Raw genomic sequence first — 23,516 nt, 5'->3', positions numbered from 1 at the left:
AAAATTTTGTTTGATATTTTTTTAGAAAACAAACAAGCTCTTATCGTAGAAAATGGGTAGTTTTAGTAGGATACTGAAGTAAATTTCTCACTTTCTACTATCCAGAATTGGCAAGTCATACAGACAATGTACGACAATTTGTCGCACAATGTCGCTCACAGGGCGATATCAAGATACATAGATATATATTTACTCAGCTATTATATTTTTTTGAGGGAGAGCCAGTTTTTAATGTAGATAAAGTGTATTTTAGCAGGAAAGTAAAGTACATGCCTCACTTCCACCTAAAAAGTCATATAGAAAGTTTGCAAAAATTTTTCGCTCAATGCCGCTCAAATGCTGGTAAATGTGGTGAACAAAAATGTAAAAAAACCGACTTACAAAATTTTTTTAACAATATTTCAGGACATGTTTATTTAGACATATACCAGTCCAAAACTGTAAAAAACTAAAAATCGATAATTCCTTGAAATTCAGTGATCGTCATGCCCCTTAACCCTCTAACGCCGAGCCTCTATTTACAAAAGTGTCTGTCATATGCCGGCGGCGTTCGGGAGTTAGCGCCGAAGCGGAAAAAAAGTTTTTTTAAAAAATCACAGCATGCTTAGTTTTTAAGATTAAGAGTTCATTTTTAGCTCCTTTTTTGTCATTGCCTGAAGTTTAGTATGCAACCATCAGAAATGAAAAAAAATATCATTATCATATATAAATATTGAAATATATGACAGCGTAAAAAAAAAATTTCATATATAATTGTATACAAATCGCGCTGTGAGCAAAACAGTTAAAGCTAACGAGTTATTTTTTTTTCTTTGTATTTTACACTAATTTGCAATGATTTTGGTATATAACAAATTGTAAAACGATCAAAGAACACAGAGAAAATATTATCACAAAATGATGCATGAATTCGTAACGTGCAGACGTAAAAAAAAGTTTTTTTCAAAAATTCACCATAAATCAAAATATTGTGCTAGATACCTCCCGTTTGTTGCAAAATGAAGGTAATTGATTGAATATTACTAGACTGTAAGTGTTTTAGCTTACAATTGCAGTTTTCGACCATTTCGGTCGAGTTAAAGTTGACCGAAAGTAGAATTTTTTCTATTTATCGTGATTTACATGAAAATATTTCAAAACTGATAAAAGCTAAAACCATGAGTTATTTTTTGTTTTATTCTACATGAAATTGCGCACATTTCCATATATAAAACTTTATGTAAAGCGACTAAGATAAAACAGTGCAAACATTACGACAAAGTGACGAAAGAATTTCTGAGATGTTCGGCCGAGTTACCGAGCGGACGTAAGGAAAAAGTTTTTCAAAATTCACCATAAATCGAAATATTGTGCTAGAGACTTTAGCTTTGTTGCAAAATGAAGGTACATGATTGAATATTAAAAGATACAATGAGTTATTTTCTGTTGTATTCTACATGAAGCACACATTTTATAAAAACTTTTATGTAATGACTAAATATAAAATGGTGCGTTTTTTCGAGATGTTCGGTTGACCATTTTTTTTAAAAATTCACCATAAATCGAAATATTGTTAAAGTTGACTGAAGGTTGAAATTTTTTTCGTACCATTTCGAGTTAAAGTTGACTGAAGGTTGATTTATTTATGGAAATATTTCAAAACTCAGAAAAGCTACAACCATGAGTTATTTTCTGTTGTATTCTACATGAAATTGCGCACATTTCCATATATAAAACTTTATGTAATGACTAATATAAACCGGTGCAAACATTACGACAAAGTGACGAAAGAATTTCTGCGATGTTCGGCTGAGTTACAGCGCGGACGTAAGGGAAAAGTTTTTTCAAAAATTCACCATAAATCGAAATATTGTGCTAGAGACTTCCAATTTGTTGCAAAATGAAGGTACATGACTGAATATTACTAGAATGTAAGAGTTTTAGCTTACAATTGCGTTTTTCGACCATTTCGGTCGAGTTAAAGTTGACCAAAGGTTGAAATTTTGGCACTTATCGTGATTTATATGGAAATATTTCAAAACTGATAGAAGCTACAACCATGAGTTATTTTCTGTTGTATTCTACATGAAATTGCACACATTTTCATATATAAAACTTTATGTAACGACTAATATAAACCGGTGCAAACATTACGACAAAATGACGAAAGAATTTCTGAAATTTTCGGCCGAGTTACCGCGCGGACGTAAGGAAAAAGTTTTTTTAAAAATTCACCATAAATCGAAACATTGTGCTAGAGACTTCCAATTTGTTGCAAAATGAAGGTAAAAGATTGAATATTACTAGAATGTAAGAGTTTTAGCTTACAATTGCGTTTTTCGACCATTTCGGTCGAGTCAGAGTTGACCGAAGGTTGAAATTTTTTGTAGTCGACGTACGGTACGTCCATTCGGCACCCAACAGACAATTTTAGTCGACGTACGATACGTCCAGTCGGTGTTTAAGGGTTAATGCTCTTTTACATTTTGATTTTATGTATGTTATATGGACTTTCCAGTTCAAGTGAGTATCAAATACAAATCCCAAAAATTTTGCTGTTTGGCCAATTGGTATCAAATGATTTCTGATTTTTAAGTCTATTTCTTTACCTTTTTTCCACTTTTTATTTTTGTAAAACATTACTGCTTGAGTATTTTGTATAAAAATTTGAAGCCTACAGATGAGGTCCATTCATCTATTTTTATTATAGTTTTATTTATGATTTGCTCTCCATATTATATGCGAGATGCTGAATAATATATGGCAAAATCATCCATATACAAGTTACTTTTAATTCTGATAGGTAGATTATTACTGATATCATTTATTGCTAAAATAAACAGTGTGCCACTAAGGACGCTTCCTTGCTGAACACCATTTTCAAGTGGAAATGTACTTGACAATACATCATCAATTCTCACTTGAAAAGTGTGATTTGTTAGAAAGTTTTGGATAAACCTAGGTAAATGTCCACGGATGGTGAATAATATATGGCAAAATCGTCCATATACAAGTTACTTTTAATTCTGATAGGTAGATTATTACTGATATCATTTATTGCTAAAACAGCGTGCCACTAAGGACGCTTCCTTGCTGAATACCATTTTCAAGAGGAAATGTGCTTGACAATACATAAATTCTCACTTGAAAAGTGCGATGTCAGAAAGTTTTGGATAAACCTAGGTAAATGTCCATGGATGCTGTTTTTATGTAAGGTTTTTAATATTGCATACCTCCATGTAGTATTATATACCTTTTTAATGTCAAAAAAGACAGCTATAGTAACTTGTTTTTGTTCAAATCCTCTTCGCATTTGGTCTTCCAAGTTAGACAGAGAATCCAGTGTAGATCTGTTACATTGTGACCCAAACTGAGTGGGAGTCAAAATTTTATTTTTTGAATATGCCATGTTAGTCAAGCATTTACCATTTTTTCTAGTAATTTGCATAAACAACTTGTTAAAGAAATTGGCCTGTGATTGTTTACATTACTGGGATCTTTTCCAGGTTTGAGGATAGGAATAATTATAGCTTTACACCATTTATCAGGAAATAAATTTCGAAGCCATAAGTGGTTATTAAACTAACAAGTATGTCTTTGCCAAAGGTGCTGAATGGCAGATCATTTAAAAAAAAAATATTGTCTCCCACAAGGGCAGATTTATTGCTGTTCAACATTGCAAATTCCAGCTCTTCCATATTAAAAATTTTCTCTTATAATATATATCTACTTTTGTTTCAAAATTTATTGTTATTAATTCTATACTATTTTTCTGTGTGCAGAAATACTCATCTAAATTTTTGTCACTACTTACTTTTGCTAAACTTTCTCCTATTACATTACTTATTTCTTTAGGATCAGGTATTCTTTTCCCATCTTTTATTATGGCATGTCTAGGCAGTTTAACATAGGTACCATTTATTCATCTTTTATTATGGTATGTCTAGGTGGTTTAACACGGGTACCACTTATTTTCCTAAATTTTTCCCATATTTTTTGCATGAGAGTATTATTAGCGAGATCTGATACATATTTCCTCCATGAAACGATTCTTCTTTGAATTACTTCTCTTTTAAATTTTGCAGATATTTTGTTTTACAGAGGTTTTAATATATCAAGTTCTAATAATAATATGGTCAGTTTTGTAAATTTTCTTCTAATAACGGTAATGTTTTATTTATTTTACTGAACTTTCTATTCATATTATCTAATCATCTTCCAATTTGCCGTTTTATTTTTACTAATTCTGTTAAGTTTTTCAGACCACCATGGGACTTTGTGTTTTGTTGGATGATCTTTTGATTTTGGTATTGCTTTATCAGCAGCATTTTTAATGAAATCAACAAGAAATTTATTAGTTTCATTATGGTCTTTTAAATATTCAAATGGTGTGATATTTCTAGGGTGGAATTCAAATTGCTCCCAATCTGCTTCATAAATGTTATATTGAGGGACATGCTTGGTGGGATTATTTTGTAATAATGAAATTAATATTGGGAAATGATCACTTGTGTGCAAGTTGTCAACTGTATTCCAGTACAATCTGTCTACTATGTTTGTTTGCTGTACATAGAGTTAAGTCGACTGAGGAAAATGTCCCATGTGTTTTAGAAAAATATGTTGATTTCATTATCATTTATACGGCACGTCGTATGAATCTATGAATTCTTCTACAGTATTTTACTTCCTGCTCTATTAGAGTCTGTACAATTACAGTACCACATCGGATTGTGGGCATTAAAATCACCTACTATTAATGTAGTTCCTTGGCATTATTAAGTAATTCTTTAAGTTTGTCGATATCGTAATTTTTATTGGGTTGGTTGTATAAATTATAAATTACACAATTATCGTTTTTATTTGTATTCTAATTATCGAATTTTGCAGATCAGTAAAGTTTACAGGTACTATGTCATAACACACATTATGTGCATATATAGCAGTACCTAAATTTCTTTCCTCCTCTCTAGATGAAGATGCTAAGGTATATTTACCTATTGTTGATATTGTTTTGTTGACATGTAAACATAATATCATTGGTTTGTATTCTTTTACAAATTGTTGTATTTCTCCTAGGTGTAATCTGGTCTGCAGACCATTTGTGTTCCATTGTATAATATAGTTACTGAAAATATTTCATTATAGCAGTCGAGTTTTACTCTCTTTTTTTATATTATCAACTTGGATTTTTTCTAATAATTTACTCACGACATTCATTTGTTTTTCTTTGTAATATACCAAGTGCTCATTGCACATGCAACCTTTTTCATGGGTACTCAAATCTGTGGTTTCTTTTTTTCTATATTTCATAAAATTTCTTATAATTTTTGTTAAATCATCTTTTGTGTTTTTGTTGTTATTGCACAATTCTACAAAACAATCACTACATCCACATGTGTTTTCATGTACACTCCTTGTTTCATTTGCTCTTGTACCAATAATTGGTGATGGAGTAATCTCTTCTCCCTTGACATAGTCATTATCATCTTTAACTTTAGTGTTTTGGATATCTGTATCCATAGGTTTCACTATTATTTTAGGAGATAAAGGTATATTCTTAGTTTGTTTTTGTTCTTTCTTCATATCCTTTGTCTTTGGTTTAACCACTGTTGCTCTAATTATAGTTGGTTTTTTCGTTGTGGGTGGTGTTCTCCCCAAAGGCCTTTTTTTTATCTTTAATTTCTGCTCCATCACAACCCTCTTCCGTTACTTCTGTAGTAGCATCCTCCTGTGTTCCTATTTGCATTAATATTTCAATTGAATTGGTTAAAATATTATCCATGCCATTTGTATCTGTTTCTTTATTCTTTACTGTTTTAGTTTTTATTCCTAAAGCATTAATTTCTTCTTGAGACTTACTTTTCTGTGCTTTGTTTATCCTATTTATATGCATTTTTGTTTCATTATTGGTTCTTGTTATTGAAGAATATGTACGTTTCTTAGACGGATCTTGAATTCCTCTTACTTTCAATTCTAATTTAGCTTCCTTTATAGACAATCCAGTTCTTTCTTGTAATATTTTTAACTCTGTATTGTATATATAGTACATACATTCTTTGGATCTTACATGACAGTCTTGCCAACTGTTTATACACTTTGGTTTGCTGCACTTCCATTGTGTGGTGTGTTCTTCAGATCTACAATATGAGCACATAGGTTCATTTCAACAATATTTTTTTGCATGTCCATATTTACTACAATTTTTACACAGTAGCAGTTTTGGGACATATGGTCTCACTTCTGTGGTTTGGCCTAAAATTTTTAATTTCTGAGGTAGATCTTGACCTTCAAAATTTTATTTTTGCAATTTTTACGATATGTTTATTCATCTGCTTAATTTGGGGTATCTCTTTTTAAGTGAGTCTAATAGTATTTTTTTTTTAACTGGCTCGTTATTATTCTCAGGAAATACAATGGTACCCTAAATACTGTTCATAGTATCATGTTTTTTATTTTTTTCTTTATGTTGTCTATATTTTTTATTGTTAAATAATTTTCAGACTGACTTTTTGTCGTGGCCTCTATAAGCTATAGCTTTTCTTTTTTGTCTAAACATTTCAGTCGTAGAGTGTTTGCTCAATAAATAATTTTCCAACTTGAGTGCTGATATTTTTTGGTCAGTTTCTAAGGTTAGAAACCTTGACAAACACCACACCCAAAGAGGGAGTCGAAGTGAGTCAAGGTTGGGTCAAGACGATATTTGCTGTTTTTTGGTTTGTTCTGTACTGGAGCATATGGTTCCAGTGTATTTAACATTAAGATTTTTTTTTTTTCTAGACAAAGGATGTCAGAGGCAGTTTCAGAGGTCGTTAACTAACCCGAGTCAGTGTCATCAAAGGGCCCAGGGTACTTGAATCCTTACAACTACAATTCATAAAGATTTAAGTATAAGAAAAAAAATTTTTTTTAAATAATAATAAGTAAACCTGAAAACCTTAAAAACACATCAGCCTTTCATGGAGTTTATTCTTCCATCAATGGTACAAGTGAGAACCAACTCCCAAATATCCGGCCCCTACCCTACCCCATACGTGATGGCACAACATGATATGAGTGGCCCAAGTGTAAGCCAAACCCACTTGCTAGGACTGAGAGTATTCAAGAATACAATCGTCCCCATCCTAATCATATCATGGGCAAACCGGATAGAAAGCTGAGAGTCCTATCCCTAGAACCAGACCCCCCTGGAATCCGTGGTCCAGCCCTAAAGAATAGTTCCACCTTTGAGCTATTAATCTGACAACTCTCAGGTCTGAACATTATTGGGCAGCTGAAGGTCTTACCAAAGATCTCACTATTTAGCTTCGGATATAAACCCATTCCCAGCTATGATATCTTTTCCTATTTATCAGGTCCAATAAATTTTAGTAAAAGTGGAAAATTCTACAAATTTAATCCAAAATTTGAATCCTGGATTCAAACCCGAGAACAGATTCCTGGGGTTCAAGAGCACCCTCACCATGGCAAGGTGGTCCCAAATCAAGGGGGAACACCTATGTAATTGTTTGGTAAGTTACACATGAAATTTTTAAGCTCCTGGTAAGTGAAACTGTAAGCATGTAATTACTTGGTAAGTTACATATATAAGAATATTAATTCAACATGACAACCCTTTGCATTCTTCTAAATAAGCTTACCTAAGGTTGAACTACATCAGGTAAAATAATATACTATACAGCCCTTGTATACCTCAAAGAACAGTTCTGATACTCTTGAAAATTTTCATTCTAACATTATTCCCAAATAATACTGTACTACCATAATGTATTTTGCTTGAGATTGTGTACCAAATTCATGACCCCTAAAACAACAAGACACTCAAAATATTACTAATTCATATTAACATTCACTTCATTTAATAAAATATACAGTATATAAAACACCTATAAATCATATTTAAAAATACCCACTAACCTTTGAACGGAGTCTATGTAATATGTGGCAAAAAGTTGCCTGATGGTTGTTCCACCGTAACTTCAACAATCCTTCGGGCATACTCATCATGGTACCCTGTAACTGTAAAACAAAACAAGAAGTAAAACTAGTGAATATATCAGAGTAGAAGAGGCCTAATGGAATTCACTTTGAGATTAATAAAGTGCAACTTATACAAATGTATTACATTTCTTAAACCATTCTTTTTCTTCAAATCAAACGAAAAAGCAAATATTTCTTTTGCCAACTTCTTCATCCCCACCACAATCCTTAAGCTAAGGGTCAGTTGTCTTGATGGATGTTCTCCAACTATTTCTATTGGAAGTATCTTCCTCTGTTTCTTTTATCAACATCATTTCCCTATGAATCCCAGTGACGAGATTATAATCATCCAATTTTATAATATAAAAACATTATTATAGAACATCCCAGTTCACATACTGTAACCTTTCCCCTACTATCCAGTAAATTAAGAGCCACGAGGGAGATGACTGGCAGAAAATCTAGTACTGTACATGTAATGACCAATTCTAAACCTTAGCCGACTATAGTCTTCTCCAAACCTTTGCAAAGCCTACCCATACATACACATTAAATACATAAGCCCACAGAATCTATTGAAGCAAGGAAAATATAACAATGTAATGTGAAAACAGTCCAGTAACACATTCTTACTTGAAAGAACCCCTAGCTAATCTTCACTTTCACTATCATACAAAATGCACCCATTTTCTATAATAATAACACTGGATAAGATAATAAAACCCATTAACAAAAAAGTAAACCCAATAAAAACAGCAAACCCTGACATGACAGCAATAGAGCAAGAACATCTGAAGTCTTTCCCCATTAAACAAACTACAGCATAGACAGTTACTGCTAACATTAACATGCATAACAATTAGTACAGTATAAATTTAGTATGGTACATATCAAGCATTAGATAATTCAAAATAAATAACCTAACTGTAAAAATGAGAGGCTCACTCAATACATTTGAAATGTGTACTATACCTATGATTAACCCTTAGTCTAGTCTACCCTATGCTGCGTAATGATGAATGACTTCTGAGAGCGAGGCCCACTTTCAACAAAGCACCATCACTGCTAGGGAACCACTACTGACCACTGACACCAAAGCACCTTCACTACTGGGTAACAGTGATCAACTGAGCACAAGGCATAAGCATGAGGCATTCTCTCTTGTTTAAATAATGTCATAATTCCATCATAAGTTTGATTTGATTAAATTTATAATGTTCATCATTACATACTACTTGCCATTTTTTAAAAATTATGGTTTCCAGTTACGTTAACATAGTTACTGACTAAGAAGGTTACATAGGATCTGTCCAGAATAACTATATCTTTACTTGCTTTATTGGCATCACGATTTCGATCTATGCCTCCATGGGCAGGGATCCAACATGTTTCACCATTTACACCAGTCACACAATTTGGGGAATTAAAATTCTACTTGGAAATGTAATGATCTGTTCCACTCATATATGCCTCTCCTCCACTGAGTAGTACTACTCCTGTCTGAATTGAACCATCAGGATTAAGATATGTGATATATACCTCTAGACATTAAGGAAATTAATCCTAATTGAGAGAAAGCCAGTTATAACCCAGGGTGCAATGTCAAGTTTAGAGAATTTCTACATTTTACTTTTAGTGATATGTAGCGCCTGATGTCCGGTTAGGATAGGAGGTCCAGAGGGGTATCAAGAGTTATCCCCCCCCCCTCTCTTTCAGCCAGGTATGGCCTCAGAGCCAGAGGTCTGATTAGGATTTTTAAAATTAGGATGCATTCCTTTATAGAACTCTTGACTCGAGGTCAGGTTGGGTGCAGGTAGTGTCTGAGAGAAAAGCTCCATGCCAAGCAAGGACTAACTACCTTATATTAGACTGGCTTAAGTAGGGATAGGTAAGATTTGGATGCATTTCAAGCATCCCAGAACATGGTCTCAAAACACCTCTGTCCTTAACGACTTTTGTCATGGATAAGAACTGAAGACATGCATCAGGTATTTTTCTGACTGGTAATCTTACAGTTTGTTCATTTTAAACCATTCCCGTCATTGCAACCCACTAAACATAAGAATGGTTTCTGATATGTCTCCAATAATTGTTTTGCAGCCTACCCCCTAATTGTTAGGCTACCAAGCCTAGAGCCGAGAGGAGGATGGGGTTGTTGGGGATACAGTGTATTATCCCAACTAGCCTATAACGGCCAGAAATGCAAAAACATGAGATATGGAGTCAGTAAATTGCACAAGTCATGTACTTTGAGATTTAAAAGTATCATGGTAATAAGCTACCCTGTTCTGGAGACTAAAGTACCCTATGACTGGTATAAAAAAAACTGCCACTACTTAAATATCAGTCTTCTAATTTCATGTAACATTTTGCATTCTAGGTAATCTCTGATTAGGTCCTACTCTGTTATGCCACGACATTCTGGCCTACGGTACCGTAAGTCAACAACCTTAGTTAGCTGACGTCCGAACGTCATTCCCTAAATAAACATCCAGCATTCTCGTAAAACAACCTTTCAGGTCAACCAAAGACACCCATTATGCACGTCCACCCCATACTATAATGCACAGAGTAGTACACTACAGCATATGGATGAAAGGTAAGACTACTTGGAAAGTGCAATATACAATGCTCGAGGCATTATTGGTCAGCACTACCGCCTCTGTCTTCCATCACACCATAACAAAGGGATTTGTCCTGCTGTTCCTTATCAAACTGGGAGGAATAAAACATATCTTACTTGCACGAATAGAGAGCGTAGTCATGTGATGCTTTTTCATTCAAGTTAACACTATTATTACACGGTACAAGCTTAAAATATATTCGTGTTTCTTATCGTGTAAAGTTTCTCGTCCGCCATTACTGAGATTCTGACGCTGATCATCAACACTGTCTCCGATTTCTTTAACGTCAGATTGAATCGTGATCTATATGTTCCCTATAAGCTATAAAAGACATTATATATAACTTATACAATTTTTATCTTATAATAAATTGTATTATATTTTAAATAATAGGAGCCTCTTTATTTTCTGGGTTGAGTTTTTAACATTTATGAAGGCGAAGTCAGGGTCACAAAAGTCGAGGCGATAAGACTGAGGTTTCTAGCTTGGTTCATATCCGCCGCCTGCGATGAAACCGCGTGACATAATGGGAAAACCGCGCAGCCTGGTTTTCTTTACTCGTGCTCAACTAAGAATAAAAGAATGCCAGTGCGTGTCACTCTTAGAATGCAACGCTCTGCGTTCGGGCAAACGTTTTCCATCAAGCGCAAACATTCTTAAAATAAACGTTTCCTGCTTACAGAGAATGTCACCGGACATTTTTTTGTCATTTAATGACGTACGTGTGGAATGTCATAGACGTAATATGACTGCGCCTCAGGAGAGTATCACCAGTTTCTCACCTTGATGACATCCTGAAAGCTTGATTGAAAGTAAACGGAATTTTTAAGCGTCAAAATAAAACCGAGTTAGAACGACATTCTTCAGAATTCTGGGCTATATGGCAAATATATCAAAGCAGAATTTAGGAGTGGCAATCTGTTTTTACAAAACTTTTTTATTGAGCCAGCTGCCTTCTGTGACAAAGGATGTTCTGATTCATTTCCCCGGCGCTAATTCTCCCTTAAGACAGTCAAGATTGTTTAATCAACACGATATGGAGTGGCTGATAATTGAAATTATACACATTTAAATCGTATTCAAGCGCTTCGGAATAGTTCAAAGAATACTTATTATTATTATTATTATTATTATTATTATTATTATTATTATTATTATTATTATTATTAGTTTCAATTTCCATTATTTTCTTAGCACACATATATATGATATATATACATACACACACACACACACACACACACATATATATATATATATATATATATATATATATATATATATATATATATATATATATATATATATATATATATATATATAAACTTTATCACATACACAATTGTTCTGTGCATTAGTAGAATTACTAAAAGGACCTCATTTAAACTGGATGGTATCTAATGGAGTTTTTATTCAAAACGTTACTCCATTAGATACCATCCAGTTTGAATACCATCCAGTTTGAATATAGGTCCTTTAGTAATATATATATATATATATATATATATATAGGGATGCGAGGTGGCAATCAACAGCTCAGGAATAACCAAAAGGAACTTGAAGAAGATATCTCAGGCATTTGAATGGAAACGTTAGTAATAAAGTCATGCAAATACCTGAGATGTCTTCCTAAAGTCCCTTTCTGTTATATATATATATATATATATATATATATATATATATATATATATATATATATATATATATATATATATATATATATATATATATATATAGCCTATACGTGTGTGTGTGCTTAGAAGGACTAGATAATTGAAAATTATAATTTGAACCAGGTCGTAATTTATAAAACGTTATTCCTCCTTAAATTGCGTAGAGGCTTTGAATGAAAAAGGTAGTAATGTTCTCACCAGTGTTATAAGAGGTTGTTGACATTCTAAACCTATAGGAAAATAAAATAAAACTTGGTTTTTGTTGATGCAGGAGATAACTAACTTAAGAAACCTTAGTAATAAGGGGTCGTTCAAAAATTGCGTAACGCCTTTGGGGGGGATGTATTGTAATGTGTTATGAGGTCACAGTGGGGGAGGGGGTTGCTGTCATAAGATACATAACATTTGTTTCTTTTGAAAAGATGTAAATGTACTGTAGAAGGACAAAAGAGAAATAGTAAAGATTCTCAACAGACTTTTATTATGTTTTAGTAATATTGAGAATATGGTTTTTAATTTTTTTCACATAATTATATGTTTAAAAAAATCATAAACTCAACCCCTGTTTGTACTTCAACATTTTCTATTGTATGTATTACATGACAGAATAATATCACAAACTCGGCCCTTTCTGAGCTCTGACATTCTCTAGGCCTACTTTATGCATATATATATGACTTAGAAAAATATCACAAATTAGATTAATCCTCTTCTAAGCATGGCACAAGAAAACATTTTCATTTTAAATTTATCTGTGATTCTTTCATATTATAACTTAAAATATCAAGAAAAACCTAAAGGTAATAATTTCCAGGTATTAGGCTAGACTTTAAAATATTATTGCATTAAAAAAGGGAAACATACTAATTCGGGGTGGGGTTTACTAGTTGATGTTATGTAATTTTCTAGGGGGGGGGGCGGTCCGGACATGTTTTATGAGGTGTGGCAAGGGGGAGGTGGCCAAAAATGACGAAAAAATGTGTTACGTAATTTTTGAAAGGCCCCTAATAGGCTGAAGAAACCTGTGCTACTGCATAGTAGTGTCAATCAGAGCTCAAATCATTTACGGTGTAGCGGTTACTGGACATCATCTAAGAAATATTGTCTTCGTTAAAACATATCTTGATGATGGTTCTTTAAAAAATTTGGTCACTGATTGACTGGACTATCGAAACTGCATCATAATCAAGATATAACTTGGGGCCCTTCAAAATATACTAATAGACCGGCAAGAGTATTAAATGGTGCTGCACCTCAGGACAGCATTATCTGTGTTGTTTGAATTATAATTGGCTGGCTACCAAACTTAGTATATTGTTTAAAATGACCCATCAAGCTATCAAGGTTGGATGTCCAAAATATTTGAAAGACTTTCCTTGCATAATGCAGCCAACGAATGAAATCAAAACAAGACTAACTATATACAGAAGGGTTCAAGTTATCTGAGCCTTCAAATTTGCAGCCCCAAGATCGTACTATTAATCTCCTGGGTGACATCAGAAGTACTGAAAATCTCAAGTCTTTCAATATGGAAAGCCATATGAATCTTTGAATGTGTCTGCCTAATTGTGTGCAGGATAATGAATTTATGGGCCCCACTAAGTGCTTTCAGTGAAGTGGGACCGTTAAACAGAAGGCAAACGTTTGAAAGAAGAATGTCTCATACACCTAAGTTACACCACTGTATGACAGCACAGTCATAGTTTTCTAATGATCCTTCAGTTGAGTCGCAGCCAGAATTATAAACTAAGCACCTGGGATGGAAGTTTACCCTCCGCAGTTAGGGCCACTTAGCTATGCTGAGGGGTACCAGAGCATTTGAATTCGTTTCCAGGTTGGAATTCAACATTCCGCATATTTCATTTTTCTTTGGCTCAAATGATGCAGATTTTCCGTTATCGTATAAATTTTCTGGCCTTGTGCAGAGGATTTTAAGGGTGGCATAGCTAGGCTTGTGGTGCTTATTCGGAGCTAAAAGCGGGAGTTGTGGTGGGATCATCAACCTCCCGATCAGGTGTAAACCCAAGAGACAGACTACTAATTTGGCTACTCATATTGACATCCCAAGGGCAAACTATTCCTTCATAACTGTTCATGTATTTCAGCTGTTGATTAGTTCTGGGGGTAGGTCTCTTGGCATTCTATACTATTTGCCATGAAGAGAGTAGAGATGTTTGTGTTCTAGCAATGCTCGCAACCCATTAGGTAGTTTGTCTCCATTTGTGCCATACTAATTATGTAGGTGTCATCTCACTCTGGTACTGCGGCGAATAATTCTTCACGAATAATTAGCTAGTTGTATTCTAATCACTAAAATTGGCTGAACAAGTCGACGTCAACTTTGGGACCTCAGTTTCCTTTGAATAACAGTTTCTATGGCAGCGTTCACGGTAGCAGTGATTTCAGAAAGCCAAACTTTACATGATACGAGATATGAATTTATTTCAAGTTTTTGCTGTGTAATGTTAGTGTTAATTTTGGAAATAAACAACATAACGTATACTATGCACGTGGAGTAAGAAGAAATCGGGGAGTTAGCTCTTACTCGTGTCGTTATCAGAGAAATGGGCTATTACAATCAATGTTTACCTTTTTTTTTTTCTTCCGTTATACATCATTCCTAAGGACAGTTCTTAAACTTAACATTTTAACCTGGGTTCCTTGGTATTGTCACAACACAGAATGCTCCTCAAGAGACTGATAAAGGATATATAGCCCAGGGAAAAGCTCTTCGTCTATTTTTATCAAAAGCAGAAAACTCTAAATAAACAAATATAATGCAGCTTATAACCTCTTGTCCCACTTTTTTAGCCTTTAATTTATCTTTTCCTCTACAGCTACCATTCTCATTGCTCACACTTTCTGTCTGTCGCAAGGGAAATTTCTGTCTGTCAGTAAAACTTTGTTTCTTGAACTGTATCCTTCCGTAAGTTACGTGGATTTATCGTTTTTACCCATTTTCTGACACAGGAGTCTTCGCCTGTTAATTAGATCGGTATCATTGTCCATCGGACAGCTAGTAAGCCATTTTCATTTTCCTCTGCTCTTTCGTTTCTCAGATAATGCAATTCATTATTCACATTTTAAACACATTCCTCCTATGTTCCCTGACCCAAAAGTACAAAATCTCTCAGTTAGATAAGTGGAAACTTTTATCAAAGCAATTACTCATCAGATAGTGAGAAAGTACAGAAGAGGGCGGAACTAAATAAAATGCTTACCGCATGGAAGTTTCAATCATAGGCTACTTGATGGGTGGTTTTATCTTATGAATTATGAAATTATTCTAAAAAAATTATTTACTAAGCTAAGGGATCAAAATGAAATGGAAATTAAATGGATGTCTCGAAGATAGAATGGAGCCTTATGTCTATAACCTTTGACCCTTTGTCATTTCAATGGAAAGCAAGGTCCTGTATCCATCACTGATGCCTCTACTATCGCGTGTGTGCTTACGAGGGTGCGTCCATACTATATAAAACATTTCATGAACACATGCGGGCAACATATCACACATTTATCACAGACAGGACAAAACACGTCAACGACCATAGCAGGAGACCGAACCTTTGGCAAATGCTGGATAACCTTAAGAAGTAATATAGAACTAATTACCTGACATTCAGCCTGTTGGTGATGTTTGCGCAATAAGTTGCCAACGTGTGCATATGACATATTTTACTGCAGCTGTGGATCGACCCGAACAATCATCCAGTCTCGGAACAACGAAAGAGATTTGTGTCGACTGTGGGGAGGAAGAGTGCACGATTGTATCGGCTGTGGAAGAGCACAGGTTACAGCAAATAAAAAGTGAGAACGGGCATGGAGGCCAATGCACCACAAACAATGGAAAGGATCAGAAACTGTGAGGCAAAGCAAAAGCTAATGATCAACTCCAGTCCATAGATATCCAGCTATATAAACTACTGAAAAGGAAAACATTGTAGAGGAAATAATCAAATGCTACTGGAACTGAAATAAGAATGTCCTGACGAAGCGTGAAGGTTCAAAGTGATGACTCCATTGCAATACGTATTAGCAAAACGCAGAATCTGAGGTAACAAGGTATCTTAGCATGTTTGGATGTATCTCATAGTCTTTCCTTGCGTCTATCGTTGCTTTTTATTGAGTAATATTTTTTGTAGTTTTTTATATCAAAGCTAGATTCTTCTTTCTTAATGATCTCATTCTTTGAATTCCTGTGTCTCTTTGGACGTAAGCAATGATTTTTCTGTCCAGTAATTAGTCGACGGTTGCGGGTCGCAGCTGGTGCTAAAGGGAAAACAAGCAAAAAATGCTCCGAAGTTTCTTCTGTGCAATCAGATTTTCTGTACAGCGTATAATGCCGTGTGAAACTCTCAGCCACGGCCCATGAAACTCTCAGTCGCGGCTTTTCTAGTGGTGCCAAGTACTTGTGGTCTTTTAATTGACTAGGGTGCTTTTATCTCAATGTTTGTTTCCATTTATTAGTCCCTTTTAAATATTTCTGTCCTCCATTATCATGCCATGCTATCCTTGTCTTGTTTGCAGACATTCTGTTAATAATTCCCCTAAAATGTTTTCATAATTTTTGCTATTCGCATTTTTGCAACCTTCACTGTTGTCAGTTAATGACTACATTTCTTCTTCATTTTTGTTTTTCCTTTAACTTAACATTCTTTGTTTTTGTGTTTCGACTGTCTTTTATTTCTTGGACTTTCTGCATTGCATAGTCCCACTTTGCATCTCTTATTCTTTCTTTCTCGGTTATATCTCATTGATCTAGGTTGAGACCACATTGCCATTTTCTCTTTCTCTCTAAGCACCGGTTTTCTGTTGAATATTTTTCTCTCTTGTATTTCTTTTCAGATTTTACACTTCATCCATTCTGATCTATTGTCTATTTAGTCTTCATACACTGTTCAACTTCTGCAACTTTCTTGCAACTTTTCTTTTGTTGTTGTCTCTATTTTTTTATATGCTGTAGGCTTTCCTAATTGCTATATAACATGAGTGCTCTTTCCTTTTTTTTTTTTTTGCAGTTTTCTACCTTCGTATTTACGGTTTCGTCCACCTGGATTAGAATATGGGCCGACAGTAATTCTTTCTTTTTCTTCGTCCAGATCAAATTTATACAGTGATCAAACATTTCCTCATTTACTAGGTCTAAAGGTCCTTTGTATAACGAAGAAATGTTTTACTGTAATGTCAAGCTCATCATGAAATAAGAAATAAATCAAATACTGTTTTTCTTTATTATGCAGACAAAAAAATACTATCTAACATTCAAGTAATCAGTCACTCATTTTCTGTGGCACCCACGGGGATGCATAGGGCCTCGATGAACCCACGCCACCGCATTCTGTCCTGGGCTAACTCCTCAAGATCTCCCAGTTCCTCATCGGACGGGTTGGTATCGTTCTCGGCTAGCACTCTGCTAGCCGATTCTCCGATTGGCCAATGAAGAATTAGAGAAATTTATTTCTGGTGATAGAAATGAATTTCTCGTTATAATGTGGTTCGGATTCCACAATAAGCTGTAGGTCCCGTTGCTGGGCAACCAATTGGTTCTTAGCCACGTAAAATAAGTCTAATCCTTCGGGCCAGCCCTAGGAGAGCTGTTAATCAGCTCAGTGGTCTGGTTAAACTAAGGTATACTTAAATTTTCTCCCCTCATCATTGTCCTCAACCACGTCTCCTTTGGTCTACCTCTACCTCTTCTACCAAGGGCAACCCACCCTGGTGTATCTCGTACTACAGTATCCCCTGTCTTCTGTACACATGGCCTAGCCACTTCCAGCAAGAGAATCTAACATGCTCATCAACCGGTTTCACCCTCGTTACTTCTCTAATTCTGCAATTTTATATCCTAACATTCCTAACATTCTTCTGAGTGCCTCATTTTCAAATGCTAACAATTTATTATCCGAAGTCACTGTACTGTGCCATGACTCATGCCCATAAATCAAAATACTCCTAACTATTACCTTATAAATTTGGATTTTTGTATGCATAGAAACTCTGCTATTATTCCAAATATTTTTAAGCATTCCTATTGCCTGATGAGCCTTTTTCAATCTTTCCACAAACTCTGTGCTCAGAGAACCATCCTTATCTAAATAAATACCTAAATATTTAAATTTAACCACTTGGTTTACAGCCATGCCTTCAGTTAGACAATCATGTACAATATTCATATTCATGATTTCAGTTTCTCCACTATCTATAACTAAACCAGCCTTTCGACCTGCATCCAACATTCCAACACTCTGCATCTTTTCTGGTCCCTTGCAGATCAAAACTATATCATCAGCATAGTCTAAGTCAAGAAGTTTCCCATTTTCTCCCCAGAGTATACCTGCATCCAACCAATACAAACAATAGAGGAGATAGAATGCCACCCTGAATCACACCAGACTTAACTTCAAATGATCACTCAAACACCCATCAACCATCACTTTACAAGATGTGCCCTCATGCAAGTTATAACCGTCACAAACTTTTCGGGTATTCCATAATGCCTCATGATTTTTCCCGCAGTCCGTCTCGAAATACTATCAAAGGCCTTTTCAGAATCAACAAAACAAAGACTTAACGGAGTTTTCATTTCATTAGCTTGCTGCATTAAATGCCCAACTATGAAGATCTGATCACTGCAACCCCGCCCCCTTCTAAAACCCTCATCCCTCAGAGTACCATCAACCACTGGCTCCAACCTATTCAACAATACTCTACTGAAAATTTTCAAGGCTACAGGTGACAAAGTGATTCCCCTCCAATTACCACAACTACTCTGATCTCCTTTCTTTGGAACTTTTATGATCACACCATTCTTCCAACCTGATGGTATTATCCCTATCACCCATATCTCATTGAATTATATCTTCACTTTAAACATTTCCGGGAATAAACCATCCTCCCCTGGTGTCTTATAATTCTTTAATTGTTTTATTGCTTTAACTACTTCTAACCTGATCTCATCTTTAATATCTAAATCTTCCTGAGCAGGCGGTACATCCTCTTCTGGAAGAACTAGTCTATTAAGGACTGTCTCAAAATTCTCTTTTACACCTATTTCTGATTTCAAAATTTTTAGTCAATACATTACTTTCCATATCACCGTCTGGTATATCCTTACGCTTACCAGCACTGCCACTCAGCTCTCCAATTGCTTTATATTCTATCCTCTGGTTCGGACCATTATTTTTATTCATTAATTTTTCAGTTTCCGCACCCTTTTCATCAACAGATCTTTTTTATCTCTCTTAGTGAGTGTTTTAACTTCTGAATCCAAATTCACGTACTTAGTTCTTGCTAATTCAAAATCCTCATCATTAATTTTGCCTCACCTCTCTTTTTTATCATATCCCATATTTTCTCAAACATCCACATCTTTTTCCTCAATCTGAGTCTCCTTCTGATCGTACAACCAGCAGCCTCATGCAAAGCTTTACTCACATCCCTCGACATCTCATCTACACTTCTCCCTCCTCCTCCAGTGTTTCCAACACCAAAAACCTGTTCCTGCATTCTATTCTAAATTCCTCCTTTTCCTCTCCTCCCCTGCTAAACATATCAATATCGTATCTATCAAAAACAGGGTTTTCTTTCTTCTGACTTTTTAGCGTAAGTCTTATTTTTGCAACGCTGAGTTTATGATCACTACCAATATCTGCTCCCCGATTAATACGAACATCTAGCAAAGAGCTTCTATGCTTTTTACTAACAGTAATATGATCAATCTAATTTTTATAGTTTCCACACGGTGACATCCATGTCGTCTTGTGTACGAGTATATTGTTATGTTGAAAACGTGTGCCCCCAGTGACTAAGTCATTTGCTAGACAGACACTCCCAAACCTTATTCCATTTTCATTCATCCTACCACTGACCACCATCTTACCCATACAAGCCTCAAATCCCTCATTCGATCAGCTCATTATTGCATTGAGGTCTTCTATACAAAGCAAAACATCACGTCTAGCAACTCTCCCTATTCCATCCTGCACCTTTCCATAAATGTCATTAGGTGCATCATTAGTGGGTGCATAACACACGGACTGATGTTACCATGATTTGACTTGAACGGTGTGTACAACAATCACTCGTCTATATGATTCCATTCACACTGAGCCTTCTCTGCCTTGCATTCCAACAGCAATCCTACTGCCTGATAATGCATTCCATCCCGTCGGCTAGACGTCAACAAACAAATTATTCTCCAAATCCAGTTTATCGATTCCAATTAATCTTGTCTCTGTTACAGCACAAATGTGTAATTTATAACTTTGAAAAACTGTCACTAGCTCTTCAATTTTGTTATCCTGATTTATCGTTCTCACATTCCAATTGCCAGTTTTGATAGCTCTTTTAGCATGAATAAAAGAATTAAGAGTAGGTGAGATTCTTAGCACCCCTTGCCCATTTAAGGGCTGCACGGGACTGGGGGCTATCCCTCTTCTGTCAGAGTCTATCAAGGTTTCTTTGGCTAACTACATGAACACTTACACTTCGCCACAGTGTTGCAGTCGCAGTTGCAGCTAACTTGCATGCATGCCCACACCCGAAAGATTCAGCTAAGCTGAGGCCAGTCGCATGCCGATTGCCGGCGTGCTTCCCAGCCATTTCACTCTCAAGTTTATCTGCTTGAGAAGCAAACACTGGCCCCTGCTCCCAGGGGCATTGAAAATATAATTTTTCTATGTTTTTAATGCATGCTTTGAACGTTTCTGACTTTCGTTTCGCTAGCAAATATAGTGCATGATATCAGTTTGAAAACATTCCATAAATTTACTTTAATGTGAATGAAAACTATGGATAGGATTAATGTCCTTGAATTTCACTCGTTTGGTGGTTTTTCCCACTCAAAAACCCCACTTTCCCGCTGTGATCCCTCAAATTGTGGAATATAAAGGTGGGGTCCTTTCTTTCTAAAAGTACTTATTTGATAACGAAACGAATATCAGAAACGTTCAACATAGGAAAATTAAAATTTCAAGTCCAGCATGCAATAACGCTTTAAAGTAAAGTAATATCCATTATTCTGTTTGATAAACTTGCGAAAGACACCAAGTAAAATTAAAATCCTTGAGAAAGTTCTGGTGGTATGGAGAGTAAAAATTGAACCAAACCCATCACAAGATAATTTGGTAGAGCCGTTACATAGGCAAACCACACTAATATATAATTTTTACTAAGGTTCTTTACATCGCGATTCGCTTGTCGAGTCCCTCGAATCTTGTAGGTACACTGCTGCATAATACGGTACACAAGGTACTAAGCTAGAGTCTTCAGTTCACTAGTCCATGTCGATGTGCCTGACAGAAACTGTGGCCATACGAGAAGTAGCCGAAGTTGCAAGCCTTGCATAGCCCAGGCTGTATTTTGCAGTCAGTCAGCCTACAGAGATTCCCAGAAGTGAATCATGGATTACGTGGAAGGGCAGTTTAGCGATGCAGATGAAGATTCGTAAGTATAGGTCATGGCTAGGGGGAATAGGTCCTAGGAACTTGACGGAAGTTTTTCCGGTAAAACTGCAGGGGAACTCATCGCAAACAAGGCTGTTACCATGGAAATTGATTTTTCCTATAGGCTACTTTTAGTGTTGCTGATGGAGGTGGTGGTGTTTATTGTTGGTCAGTTATTAACCTCATGTGTACCAACATGGTTGGCGACCCTTTGGAAACGCGGGTTTTTTTTTGTGGGGAGGCGGGGGAATCGTTGGGAGAAAGACCGGACTGTCATCATGTTGTTAAGCTATGGAATGGTTCCATGCATGCTCAAGTCATTAGGGAGCCAAATGTTCAAGAAGGGATTGGAAAAGGAAACCTGTAATTAATCTTACCTAACCTACCTAACCTAGCAGGCTGTGCTACTTAGCTGGGAGACTCCTAGTTCCTTGCTGGGTGAGCGGCTTCCGTTCTCAACTACCACTCTGTTGGTCGTAAGTTCGAATCTCCGACCGGCCAGTGAGGAACAAGAGGAATTTGTTTCTGGTGATAGAAATTCATTTCTCGCTATAATGTGGTTCGGATTCCACAATAAGCTGTAGGTCCCGTTGCTAGGGAACCAATTGGTTCTTAGCCACGTAAAAATAAATCTAATCCTTTGGGCCAGCCCTAGGAGAGCTGTTAATCAGCTCAGTGGTCTGGTTAAACTAAGATATACTTAACTTTTGGGAGACTCCTGCTGAAGGAAATTCCACTTTTTACCAAAAGCTCCCCTGTAACACTGCACATGTGCGATAGCATTCCAGGATGGCCAGCCTACAAAATCATATCAGTTCTGATGTTAATTACAAGTTAATTAAAGTTGACTGACAAAAAATCACTGTAAATTGTTAATAAGAAAACAAAATACTATTGCCTAGGAAAAGTAAATTTCCAAGGTAATACGTGATATGGAGCAACCCTGTAGTTCTACCGTTTTTACCTAGTTTAACGTGAGGCCATTATTTGGTAGGCTGGGTAATTTTCAGAATGACAGGAGCAGGCTGTAAGCTTGAAGGAATAATAAATTATGGAGATGCCCTGACTCAGAGTCCTTACCTGAACCCTGGAAGCCAGGTCAGTCAACGGTCACTACCCCGTTGACTGGTAAAAAGAGCCTTGGAACCAAAGATACCTACCATGCTAGTGTTGCTTGTTAATCATTAACTGTCTCTTTTATACATTTCTTTTCATTCTTTTAACTGTCAGGTCAAATTTTTGAACATTTTCAGAGACAGTTACATTATTTATTTTCAGTTTCAAGAACAATAACATAAAAAAGCCCATATATGAATCGACTACTTATTACTCCAGAAGATGGTTTAAATAGGATTTGTTTTAGGCAAAAATCAGTAACATGTGTTCCATGTTATTCCATAGAGGGCTATAAAGTTTAACGGCTACGTAGTCCAGGTGTTTTCATATACAGTACAAACAACCAAGGTCAGTAGTAGCAAAAAACATACACTTTATCTTGCTTTATTAAAACTGTGTTATAATTACTTACAGAGATCAAGATAAATATTTTTACAAATATATTTATTTTTTTCCTTTCCCACTCTGTCTGCTGTTTGATAGCTATTTTGTCCATTATTAAAGAGCATATAACACTTTTACCCAATTTCGCTGCAACTTCAGCTTTCGTTTTCAAAGCTGAAAATGAATAATTAGTAAACCCTGGTTTCCCCTCCACCTGCTGATAGCATTTTGCAATTGTTCCGGGATGTGGCAAACAAGTGTCGAAAACCTTCCTTAAGTAACAATTTGCGTTTGGAGAATAAAAGTGCAGTGTTAGA

The 23,516-nt window shown here is 35.6% G+C and overlaps 2 protein-coding genes across 6 annotated transcripts in view; one reads left to right on the top strand and one right to left on the bottom strand.

Annotated features, from left to right (window-relative positions):
• LOC136835071 (modifier of mdg4-like) overlaps positions 1-10,848 on the bottom strand; it is an 81,772-nt gene extending 70,924 nt beyond the window's left edge. For 2 of the 4 annotated variants that reach the window (XM_067098241.1, XM_067098242.1), the window contains exons 1-2: positions 10,697-10,831; positions 7,894-7,995 (exon numbers count right to left, since the gene is read on the bottom strand). In XM_067098241.1, the coding sequence (XP_066954342.1) occupies positions 7,894-7,983 (90 nt within the window). In that variant the 5' untranslated portion in view covers positions 7,984-7,995; positions 10,697-10,831. Of the gene's footprint in view, positions 1-7,893; positions 7,996-10,696 lie in introns of all 4 variants that reach the window. The other 2 variants (XM_067098238.1, XM_067098239.1) reach the window with 2 other exon arrangements.
• A 10,520-nt stretch (positions 10,849-21,368) lies between these two features.
• Positions 21,369-23,516, top strand: part of RIOK1 (RIO kinase 1) — a 79,194-nt gene continuing 77,046 nt past the window's right edge. The window contains exon 1 of one of the 2 annotated variants that reach the window (XM_067098236.1): positions 21,369-21,700. In XM_067098236.1, the coding sequence (XP_066954337.1) occupies positions 21,657-21,700 (44 nt within the window). In that variant the 5' untranslated portion in view covers positions 21,369-21,656. The remainder of the gene's footprint in view (positions 21,701-23,516) is intronic. The other variant, XM_067098237.1, reaches the window with a different exon arrangement.

This window comes from Macrobrachium rosenbergii, chromosome 54, assembly GCF_040412425.1.
Source record: "Macrobrachium rosenbergii isolate ZJJX-2024 chromosome 54, ASM4041242v1, whole genome shotgun sequence".
NCBI lineage: Eukaryota > Metazoa > Arthropoda > Malacostraca > Decapoda > Palaemonidae > Macrobrachium > Macrobrachium rosenbergii.
This window is presented reverse-complemented; position numbering and strand designations above follow the sequence as displayed.